At 41.9% G+C, this 12,507-nt stretch overlaps 1 protein-coding gene across 4 annotated transcripts in view; it reads left to right on the forward strand.

The window, feature by feature from the left end:
- Nucleotides 1-1,520: 1,520 nt before the first annotated feature.
- The window catches only part of slc12a7 (solute carrier family 12 member 7), a 154,785-nt gene continuing 143,798 nt past the window's right edge, over nucleotides 1,521-12,507 (forward strand). For all 4 annotated transcript variants that reach the window (XM_008108883.3, XM_062980827.1, XM_062980829.1 and 1 more), the window contains exon 1: nucleotides 1,521-1,879. In XM_008108883.3, coding sequence (XP_008107090.2) covers nucleotides 1,732-1,879 — 148 coding nt within the window. In that variant the 5' untranslated portion in view covers nucleotides 1,521-1,731. The remainder of the gene's footprint in view (nucleotides 1,880-12,507) is intronic.

Below are 12,507 nucleotides of genomic sequence, written 5' to 3' on the forward strand. Positions count from 1 at the left end.
CTGTTTCATTCCCCGTCTTTTCTAGCCACATGATAGAAAGACATGTCACCCACAGTCAATCCATTTTGCTCCTTTTCTTTCCCTCTGCTTTGGGCCTGAAAGGGGTGGGTTTTCTAGTTCAAACCCCTCAATTATTTCAGGTTGGATAATGAAGGGTTTGTGTACCACGTTTGGTCCCGATCCATGAAGCTATGTAGGAGCTTTCATGGTACAAACCAACCGACCAACCAACATACACACATACTTTGATTTTTGGGTAGACAAGAGATAGATAACAGCAGACTCTTCCAGGTGTGGCTGGATATGCTTTAAGGTGCATCTTAGGCTTTTTCTCTTCCTCTTCTTTATGTTCCAACCGTAAATTAGCAACAACTTGAAGGCCCACAAAAAGAGAGTTCTGGAACTAAGCCCATCAGATCATAGAATCATAGAGTTGGAAGAGACCTTGTGGGCCATCCAGTACAATCCTCTGCCAGGAATCAGGAAAACTGCATTCAAAGCACCCCTGACAGATGGCCATCCAGCCTCTGTTTAAAAGCCTCCAAAGGAGCCTGCACCACACTCTGGGGCAGAGAGTTTTACTGCTGAACAGTTCTCACAGTTAGGAAGTTCTTCCTAATGTTCAGTTGGAATGTCCTTTCCTGTAGTTTGAAGCCATTGTTCCATGTCCTTGAGAACATACTGCAAGTTGCTTCTGATGTGAGAGAATTGGCTGTCTACAGAGACAGGCCCCCCTGGTGGTGGCGCAGTGTGTTAAAGCGCTGAGCTGCTGAACTTGCAGACCGAAAGGTCCCAGGTTCAAATCCCGGGAGCGGAATTAGTGCCCGCTGTTAGCCCCAGCTCCTGCCAACTTAGCAGTTCGAAAACATGCAAATGTGAGATCAATAGGAACCGCTCTGGCGGGAAGGTAACGGCGCTCCATGCAGTCATGCCGGCCACATGACCTTGGAGGTTTCTATGGACAACGCCGGCTCTATCGGCTTAGAAATGGAGATGAGCACCAACCCCCAGAGTCGGTCACGACTGGACTTAACGTCAGGGGAAAACCTTTACCTTTTTACAGAGACATTTGCCAGGGAATGCCTGGATGTGTTACCATTCAGTTGGGAGGCTTCTCTCATGTCACCGCAAGCTAGAGCTGACAGACAGGAGCTTACCCTGTCTCGTGGATTTGAACCGGCAACCTTCAGATCAGCAGTCTAATTGGCACAAGGGTTTAACCCAGGCATGGGCAAACTTGGGCCCTCCAGGCGTTTTGGACTTCAACTCCCACAATTCCTAACAGCCTACTGGCTGTTAAGAATTGTGGGAGTTGCAGTCCAAAACACCTGGAGGGCCGGAGTCGGCCCATGCCTAAAAGAGAGCTCGTCCCTTCCAGGTGTGTGACTTCTCTGAACTCGTCTCCATGCTCCAGTCTTGGGGCCATTCTTATGGAGCCCTGTCTCCCCATTGGAGGAGCCCATTGGCCAATGGCGCTGAGGGGGGCCGCGCGCGAGAACTTCTCCTTCTTTGCGAAAGAGAGTCCGTGAGTCAGAGGCGTGAGGGAAGAAGGCGCGGCGGCAGCGGCGGGGCCTTCCTCCTTTTCTTCCCGCCCAGAGGGAGAGACTCCTAGACAAAGAGGGCGGGGAAGAAAAGGCCGCCCCTGTTCCCTTCCCGCCGTGGTTGCGGGGCGGGAGGGAGGAAAAGGGAAGGAAGGAGAGAGGGGAGGAAGGACTGACTGACTGGGCCACCATGCCCACCAACTTCACCGTGGTGCCGGTGGAAGCGCCTGAGGGAAACACCGACGGAGGAGAAGGAGAAGCAGAAGCAGAGCGCGGGGAAGAGGAGGGGCCCGGCTGCGAGCGCTGCAACCGGTGGCAGCCTCGAAGGGAGAGCGGAGGTGAGTTTGCGGGCGTGTGGTTGTGTGAGGCCGCTTCTGGGACTTAAGTGTATGCCTCAGGTGCCTGGCGCCCCGTTACCTGCCGCGCGCTGCCTGCTGGGAAGGAGCACAGCCAGCCCCCCTCCCCTCCGGAGGCATGTAGGTCCGAACTTTGTTTTGTTCCCGGTCCCGCAGGTGGCCTTTCCTCCGCCGAGAAGAAAGGGGGCGTGGCCAAAGCCGAGGGGCGTGGCTAGCAAGCGAGGCTCAAAGGCTGGAAAAGGAATAAAGCAGACCGATATTGTGTGTTGTCGAAGGCTTTCATGGCCGGAATCACACAGTTGTTGTGTATTTTCCGGGCTGTATGGCCATGTTCCAGAAGTATTCTCTCCTGACGTTTCGCCCATATCTATGGCGAGCATCCTCAGAGGTTGTGAGCTACCTCACAACCTCTGAGGATGCCTGCCATAGATGTGGACGAAACGTCAGGAGAGAGTATTTCTGGAACATGGCCATACAGCCCGGAAAACACACAACAGATCAATATTGTGTTGCTCAAGGCTTTCATGGCGCCCTTCCACACAGCCATATAACCCAGAATATGAAGGCAGAAAATCCACAATATCTGCTTCGAAGTGGGTTATCTGAGAGCCCTTCCAGACAGGCCCTATATCCCAGGATCTGATCCCAGGTTTTCGGCTTTAAAATGGAGTACATGAGTCTGCACTGCCAGGTAATCATAGAATTGTAGGGTTGGAAGAGACCTCATGGGCCATCCTCCTGCTAAGAAGTAGAAAAATTGCGTCCAAAGCACCCTCAACAGATGACCATCCAGCCTCTGCTTAAAAGCCTCCAAAGAAGGAGCCTCCACCACATTCTGGGGCAGAGAGTTCCACTGCTGAACAGCTCTCTCAGGAAGTTCTTTCTAATGTTCAGATGGAATCTCCTTTCCTGTAGTTTGAAGATATTGTTCTGCATCCTAGTCTCCAGGGCAGCAGAAAACAAGCTTGCTCCCTCCTCTCTATGACTTCTCCTCTGATGTCATTGGGTTGCCAATGTGGGATTTCCAGGCTGTATGCCCATGTTCCGGAAGTATTATCTCCTGACGTTTCTCCCACAAGCTTGCTCTCTCCTACCTATGACATCCCCTCACATATTTATACATGGCTATCATGTCTCCTCTCAGCCTTCTCTTTTGCAGGCTAAACATGACCAGTTCTTTAAGCCACTCCTCATAGGACATATTCTCCAGGCCCTTGAAGCTGGCAAGGCCATTCAATTCAAGATGATTAATTACAACATTCACACTTGCCTCCAAAGGGCAAGAGTTCTTCTCCCACCCTGGACCTTCCACAGATATATAAACCTCCCTTGCTTAGTTTCCAATATACTGTAGAGTCTCACTTATCCAACATAAACGGGCCCACAGAATGTTGGATAAGCGAATACGTTGGATAATAAGGAGGGATTAAGAAAATGCCTATTAAACACAAAATTACATTATGATTTTACAAATTAAGCACCAAAATACCATGTTTTACAACAAATTTGACACTGAAAAGGCTCCCTCCTTCATTGCCACCAACTGTGCTCGTGACAGTGATGGAAGTGAGAGGAGAGCCTCACTTGGCAGATCCTAGAGCCCATGCCACAGGGGGAGATGCGATCCCAAAAATAGGCAGGGCCTGAACTGTTTAGGGCTTTGTAGGTCATAACCTGTATCTTGAATTGGAATCAGAAACTTATCGGCAGCCAATGAAGACTTTCCTGTTTGAAATAGCTTTTAACTAAGCACTTTATGGTCCTATGCGGAATTTTAAACTGATTTTAACTTTACCATATATAATATGGATGATGCTATGGAGCATCCTTGGAACTTTTATCGTTTTTAGCTTTGGTTTGAATGTTACGATGTAAATTTTAAGATGTGAGCTGCTTTGAGTCCACCTGAAGAAAAGAGGCCTAGAAATCTTGTTTTGTGGAGTTCTTCTGTTTCTGTTTACTATCTTAAATATGGTGTTTTTAATATTAGTAACCAGATTTTGTTCCTTTTCATGGTTTCCTCCTTTCTGTTGAAATTGTCCACATGCTTGTGGATTTCAGTGGCTTCTCTTTGTAATCTGACATGGTGTTTGTCAGAGTGATCCACAAGAATGTGGGCAATTTCAACAGAAAGGAGGAAACCATGAAAAGGAGCAAAATTTGGCAAGCAGTATTAAAAAACACCATATTCAAGACAGTAAATAAAGAACACCACTCAGAAACAGGAGAACTCCAGACAACAAGTAATCAAGGGCCAGGTTTTGCAGCCTCGTGGCTACTCATTGCTAATCAAGCTGACTTATTGCAACATTTACACTTGCTTCAAATAGACAAAAGTTCTTTCACCTTGGACATTCCACAGATATACGTATATATACCCCACTTGCCTCACTCTCACAGACCTCTGAATAAACACCTGAGGGCCCTTTGAAACAGACCCTATATCCCAGGAAACCTAGGATGAGAACCTGGGATATAGGGCCAGTCTGGAAGGGCACATTGTGCTGTCGAAGGCTTTCATGGCCAAATTGCTGGATTGCTGTCAGTTTTTCAGGCATAATAATAATAATAATAATAATAATAATAATAATAATAATAATAGTAGCAGCAGCAGCAGCAGCAGCAGCTTTATTTGTAACCCATCCTATTTCCCCAGGGGAACTCAGGGCGGTTTCAACAAAGGTGGCAAGTATTCAATGCTAAAAAACAAACAACAAATCAAATCAAAATCAGTAAATAATGACAACCTCAATAGAAACTCATAATGACAGATCAGAAATAAAACTAAGAGTTAGAAACTTAAGTGTACTTAATGTAACACTTTACACATACTGCATGTGATGAGGAGATCAAAGATTTGGGGGTCTCCCTGGAAAGGAGACCCATGCCAGACCCAAAAAGAGGGTTGCGTAGCACCTGGCGAGCTTGCGAGAAGCAAAATAAAGATTTCTCTATTCCCAATAAAAGGCTCACCAAGTTTGACGCAGAGGTCACCGAATTTATTCTGGTCCAGCTGGAACAGGATGATGGAAGCAATAAGTTGCAAGAAGAACCGGCAATGCCATTACATAGAAAAGTACACATTTTATACTTTTATAGTTTGAATTTCCCGCTCCTGGCCGGCTCCTCGCTGATTGGTCAGGCGAGTCCCTGATGTCAGGAGGAGTGGCCTGGGGGCTCGCGCGCCTCATCCAATGGGAGCGTGCGCCCCGCCCGTGATGTCTCTCCCTTGCTGGCCAGTGGGGGAAACGGAGGTGTGGAAACAGGAGAAACAAAGGCAAACATATGTTGATGACAGGATTAATGAGTGACCCTATATCGGGTCCTTTGTCAAGCGGTCTGGCGAGAGCCTCAGGGCTCTGCAAGCCGGACATAGCTATTGATTCATTGATTGAAATAACAAGTCTCTTGAATGAGAGTCTGACACATGAATGCCAGTCCTATTGTCAAAAGAGCAGCAGCATCGGAAATCTTGATGGGATTAAAAACGATTTAGAGTCCAAGGAGGAGATGGCTTTGTTTGGACAACTGTGGCTTACCCTTACCTCCCCATGGAAGGAGTAAGCCCATTTTGGTGAATGATTAGAATGTCCAAAGGTTTCCTCTTTCTCAAATGGTCTGACCTTGCCCTCTGAGGTTTGAGAATAAGTCCATTGTTTTATTTTACAGAGGGTGATCATGGCAATCCATACTTGATGGCACACTTGATGGTGCACAGATCAGGATGGTGTGCTGGTCAAAAGTTCACATCAGGATCACAGCGCTTCTTTTTATAAGGGGCAAGATATTATAAAAAATAAAATAAAATTGATAGGAGGCACGTGGGATTCACAATGGGAGAGAAACACGAGATCCAGGATCCCCAGATCCAGGATCTCTTCGGCTTAGAAATGGAGATGAGCACCAATCCCCAGAGTCGGTCACGACTGGACTTAATGTCAGGGGAAACCTTTACCTACTACAATAAACTACAACATTCATAGGATGTATGTAGTACTGACAGCTAAACAATCACAAATAATTTCTCTCTGTAGCTTGTTTATTGTATTTTACGAAGCCTGTTACAACATCATAAGTAAGCTTCTTCTCTGGTTTATTTCTTCTCTGATTTACTTTGTCCTAACAAACCAGGAGGGAGAGTATGTGTATGCTACACACAGAGAAGTTTTATTTTGTGATTGATTAGAAAAGACTCAAATTGGAGAAAAAGCTACAGGCCCATTTGAATAGAACACTAAGCATGCCATAGAGAAAATCTCTGTGATGTGTTTAACTATGCCTCATGGTAAGTAAGAGTGATTAGGCAGACTGCTTATGTCTGACAAGCTAATGAAAGAGGAGCCTAAAATGTGATCTAATAATGGGATGAGATGTAATTTAACTATATGAGCAGCCAATTTTCAGATCATCTGCAAATTTGATAAGCGCGCCCTCTATTCCATTTTCCAAGTCATCTATAAAAATGTTGAACATTACTAAGTCTAGGACAGAATCTTGTTGTACTCCACTAGTCATCTCTCTGCAAGAAGAGGAAACATTGGTAAAAATACCCATTTGGTTCAGTCAGGGCCCTTCTACACTGCCATATAATCCAAAATATATCATAATCTGCTTTGAACTGGATTATCTGAGGCCCCTTCCACACAGCTGTATAAAATCCACATTGAACTGGATTATATGGCAGTGTGGACTCAGGGTCCTTCCAGACAAGGGCTATATTCCAGGATCTGATCCCAGGTTTTCTGTTTATCCCAGATTATCTGGCAGTGCAGACTCATATACTCTCATTTAAAGCAGAAAACCTGGGATCAGATACAGGAATATAGGGCCTGTCTGGAAGGGCCCTCAGATAACCCAGTACAAAGCAAATATTATGGATTATCTGACTTGGTATCATGGGTTATATGGCAGTGTGGAAGGGCCCTTCTGTTCAAAGCAGATAAACTGGATTTTATACAGCTGTGTGGAAGGGGCTTTAGTCAACCAATTACAAATCTGCCTAACAAGAGTATTGTCCAGGTCATAATTTCAAAAGCCTTGCTGAAATCAAGATATACTATATTCATAGCATTCTCTTCATCTACCAGACTGTGGTGGAGGCTCCTTCTTTGGAGGCTTTTAAGCAGAGACAGGATGGCCATCTGTTGGGGGTGCTTTGAATACAGTTTTCCTGCTTCTTGGCAGAACGTTGGACTGGATGGCCCACGAGGTCTCTTCCAACTCAATTATTCTATTATTGTAATTATATAGAAAAAAAACAGGATTAGTATGACATAAGTTTACTTCTGAGAAACCCATGCCGATTTCCATGTGGAGACATGAGAGAAGCCTCCCACAAGGATGGTAAAACATCAAAACATCTGGGTGTCCCCTGGGCAACATCCTTGCAGACGGCTAATTCTCTCACTCCAGTTGCTCCTGACATGGGGTGAAAAAAAAGGCTTTCTTTCTAAATGCTTACAGATTGCATTTCAGAGGAAATTGACAAAATGGTTACAGCGAAGAAAATGAGTATTGTATAAAAGGGTTGAAGAAAGTAGAATTGTTAAGTTTGGACATTACTTGTAAGAAATAGATATCTAATAACACTGTTTAAAAACTCATCTGGGTGAGAAAAAATGCTTGATTTCTGACTGCTGACAGCAAAATTAAACGTGATTATCATGAAATGGATTTTGGTTGAATTTAAGACAACTCTGTCGGTAGTAGCCATAGTTAAACAATGGAGTCAATTACTTAGAGAAAAGGTGAGATCCCCATTCTAGCAGCTATTTCAGGTGACATTGCCAGCTGTCTTTTAAGGTGCCTTGTTTTTTCATGTACTGTGTGGAATTGAGTCATTGAACTACATGGCTGACAGGGCACTATCCAACTATTCTTCTGACCATATCTCTCTTGGTGGCAGAGAGATTAGGGCATGTTTAAGGAGGATTTTGTGGTGCTGGTGTGCATTATCTTGAAGGCCCTTCTACACTGCCATATACAATCCAGATTATCTAAATTTGATTAAATGGCAGAGTTATATAATCCAGTTCAAAGCAGATAATGTGGATTATCTGCTTTGATAATCTGGACCTTATGGCAGTGGCTCAGGTTAAAAATGCTTCTAATCTATATATATAAAAATGTAATGTGCAGTTTTACTATGGAGTAAACAACAAAACCACTGAACCCAATCACACCAAATTTGGCCACAAAAGACATAGTCATCCAATCTATGTCTTTCAAACAAACAAACAAACAAACAAAAAAAAAAAAACCCTAGAAAAATAAAGTCCAAATTAGAAGATGTGGAAAAGCTGTTTTTTCCCTGGCTTCCAGTCAGAAAGGTAGGCCCCGCCCCCTTTATGCCCCGCCCCATCAACTCCTACCGCGTTTCCCCAAAAATAAGACAGTGTCTTATATTGTTTTTTACTCCCAAAGATGCGCTAGGTCTTATTTTCAGGTCTTATTTTTCCATGAAGAAGAATTCACATTTATTGTTGAACAAAACAATGAACATTTATTCTATACTGTATAGTAGTTGTCATCACAAACCAACATAACCAAAACAGACAAACTGTGACTTATGTCAAGAATTTCTTGTTACTACCATTATTTCCATATACAACTGGTATGTACATTTACCAATCCTGCATGCTATAGTGTTTTGTTTGGTGGGCGCCGTGCATGCTTCCAAACAAAAACTTTGCTGGGTCTTACTTTCGGGGGAGGCCTTATATTTAGCAATTCAGCAAAACCTCTACCAGCTCTTATTTTTTGGGGATGTCTTATTTTAGGGGAAACAGGGTAGCAACCCACTCAGCCACAATGGCAACAGGCAGAGTTAGGCCTCGCTTAGGCCTCTTCAACACTGCTGATAAAATACAAATTATCTAATTTGAACTTGATGATATGACAATGTAGACTCAAGGCCCTTCCACACAGCTATATAACCCCGAATGCCAAGGCAGATATAATCCATAGTATCTGTTTTGAACTGGGTTATCTTGAGTCCACACTGACATATAATCCAGTTCAGTGTGGATTTTATATGTAGAAGGGGCCTCATATAATCTAGTTCAAAGCAAATAATATAAGATTATAAATACAGTAGAGTCTCACTTATCCAACACTCGCTTATCCAACGTTCTGGATTATCCAACACATTTTTGTAGTCAGTGTTTACAATACATCGTGATATTTTGGTGCTAAGTTCGTAAATACAGTAATTACTAAGTACCCTATTTCCCCTAAAATAAGACATCCCCAGAAAATAAGACCTAGTAGATGTTTTGCTGAATTTCAAATATAAGGCCTCCCCCGAAAGTAAGACCTAGCAAAGTTTTTGTTTGGAAGCATGCCCGCTGAACAGAACACCAGAACATGCAGGATCGGTAAATGTATGTACGTGGAAATAATGGTAGTAGCAAGAAATTCTTGATAGGACTCACAGTTTGTCTGGTTATGCTGGTTTGTGATGACAACTACTGTATAGTATATAATAAATGTTCATTGTTTTGTTCAACAATAAATGTGAATTCTTCTTCATGGAAAAATAAGACATCCCCTGAAAATAAGACCTAGCACATCTTTGGGAGCAAAAATTAATATAAGACACTGTCTTATTTTCGGGGAAACACGGTAGCATTACTGCGTATTGAACTACTTTTTCTGTCAAATTTGTTGTATAACATGATGTTTTGGTGCTTAATTTGTAAAATCATAACCTAATTTGATGTTTAATAAGCTTTTCCTTAATGCCTCCTTATTATCCAACATATTTGCTTATCCAACATTCTGCTGGCCCGTTTATGTTGGATAAGTGAGACTCTACTGTATATGAAATAATTACTGTGGTATAATAAAACAGAACAATTTAATCTCTATAATCAGAATAGCAAATAAAGAGCAACATTCTGAAAACGGGAATTCCAGACAGGAAACAATCAGGGCCAGCTAACACCTCCTAACAAAGGATTCCCCCAGGCAGGCAGCAGCCAGGCTTTGAAGCTGCAAGGCCCTTAAATGCTAATCAAAGTGACTAATTGCAACATTCATACTTGTCGCACCAAGACTATTCATTGCCATTCAACCTGGTCAACCAAGGATTCCACAAGGTAGAAAGTGGCCAGGCTTGCAAGCAGAAAGGCTATTCAATGCTGTTGAACCTGGCCAACCAAGATTTTCCCTAGGCTTTGAAGTCACGAGACTACTCCATCCCATTCAACCTGGTCAAAGAAGGATGCCTCTATGTAGAAAGTGGCCAGGCTTTTAAGCTGCAAGACTATTCAGTGCAATTCAAGCTGGCCAAACAATGATTTCCCTACAAAAGAAGTAGCCAGGCTTCAAAGCAACTCTTTGATTGAGGGTGCTACTCCAGCTCACCAAGCAAGGATTTCGCTAGGTATAACACAGCCAGGCATTGAAGCTGCAAGGCCATTCAGTCCAATTCAGCCAGTCCAACAGAGGATCAACCTTGGTAGAAGGCAGCCAGGCTTTGAAGCAGCGATACTACTCTGTACTATTGAAGCTGACAAACCAAAGATTCCGCTAGGTAGCAAGCAGCCAGGCTTTGAAGCAGCAAGGTTATTCATTACAATTCTAGCAACCCAAAAAACCATTCCCCTAGAACACAAGTACCCAACCTTCCAAGCAGCAAGCCTATTCCACTGTATTCCAGCTCACCAAATAAGGATTCCCTTAAGAAGACAATGGCCAGTCTTTTGAGGCTTGAGGCTGCAAGGCTATTCGCTGCTATTCTACTTGGCCAACAAAAGGATTCCCATAAGCCACAGCAACGCGTGGCCGGATACAGCTAGTAAATGAATAAATAAACTAAATTGAATTAAACAAATTCCTTACTTTTATGAGGTAGGCAAGTTTTCAAAGATTCAAGAAATAATAGCATTCATGGTTAATTTCATTTTCACTGACAATCTGTTCCTTGATTTGAAAAATTTTATAAGCAATTCCACCAGCCAGCCTTTATGAATTAGCCATATGTAATTCAGTTTAAACTTTTGACAACCATTTGAAGAAAGGAAAGTGAAAAATGACAGACAGGAAAAAGCATTCAAAACATGTATGGATTTTATTTTCGGAAGTATTGTGCAATCTTCCTCTCACAAGAGCACTGTGTTGCTTTTTTGTAGGCAGGAAACTATGCTAAAGAAGAGTTATAGAAACACAACTTGCTTAGAAGCATACAATAGGTTTAAGTGGTTAATACAGATGAGACTAATCTACAGAATGTTTTCCTTTGTTAGATTTCCAAAACTAACTTCCAAGTAGAAGAGTTCTGATATAGCTGTCTTCTCAGTGTGCTAATTTTCTGTGTATACTTATGGCTCTCAGTGGTTATTATTTCAAATATTTTTGAGATCAGTTGCTAAAACCTCCAATCAATGTGGTAAATGTTCTGGGCTCCTAAAGTCCAAAAAAACTTGGAGTAATGGGTGTGTTTCTTAATATGAGGAAAAACAGAATTATGTGGTTCCTTTTCCTCAGCTGAAATACTAGAGTTCCATACAGTGATTTATTTATTTTCATTGGCTTTCAGCCAAACACTATCCCAGGCCCAACTTCCTGATAGTTGATGAGCAATTTATCTTTTGTGTTGATGTTGCTTGTTGTAAGTGTATATGCATGCTTTATTAGTATTTGTAGTGGTTGTTGTTTTTAACAACAGCAACAATATTATTTTTGGCATTGTGATAGACTCAGATTGCAATCTGGAATGAGATTTCCATAGCAATTCTCTTTCATAGGTGCAAATTCACCTGAGCATGGTGTAGATAACATCAAAAGGAGGAGGAGAGTCAGAGGCTTACATGGATAGGGAAACAGAAGTAAGGTTGTTTCTTACAGTATTAGTTCTTTGTGCTGATTTTTCAAATAAATAGTTGGAAGTATCAAAAAAGACTATAATTACATAACAACACCTTAAACAATATAACAATAAAGCCTATATGTTACATTAGTTGTATAGCTCAGCTAACAGCAAAACAAATGAGATACCTAAACAAAAATACAATACAATATAATACTAATATATTAATATTAATTATATATTATATATTACATGTAATATTACTAATAATATTACAATATATATATATAGAGTACAATATTTATTGCCAGTATCATGCTATGCTAATAATATAATATTGTATGTAAATTTAATTTTTAAGCCACCCCGAGTCCCTTTCAGGGTGAAAAGGGCGGGATATAAATGTATTAAATAAATAAATAAATAAAAACTAGATAAGCTAAAATGTTTCCAGATTTTGTTTATAGAAGCTATTGTATACCAGTAATTTTTTACAACCAACTTGGGTGTGATCGTTGCACTTTCTATTTGAATATAGACCTGCCCTGGATATAAAAAGAGGCTTTTAATATTTATTTCACCACCTTCCACCCTTCTTATAATTAACATTTTTGTATTTAATTTTTATTTAAATGCTTATATTTATGTAAAAAGTGGTTTCTCTGACCCCTTTTAGAAGAACGGTGATGTGTGAAAAAGCATAAGCATACGTTCCTCATCTAGCTTCTTACCCCAGCACTCTTCCAGTCAAATGTATTTCTGGTATCTTAAGTGAGAAAAAAGTCACCGGAGATTCTCC

Source organism: Anolis carolinensis, chromosome 4 (genome assembly GCF_035594765.1).
Source record: "Anolis carolinensis isolate JA03-04 chromosome 4, rAnoCar3.1.pri, whole genome shotgun sequence".
Lineage (NCBI taxonomy): Eukaryota > Metazoa > Chordata > Lepidosauria > Squamata > Dactyloidae > Anolis > Anolis carolinensis.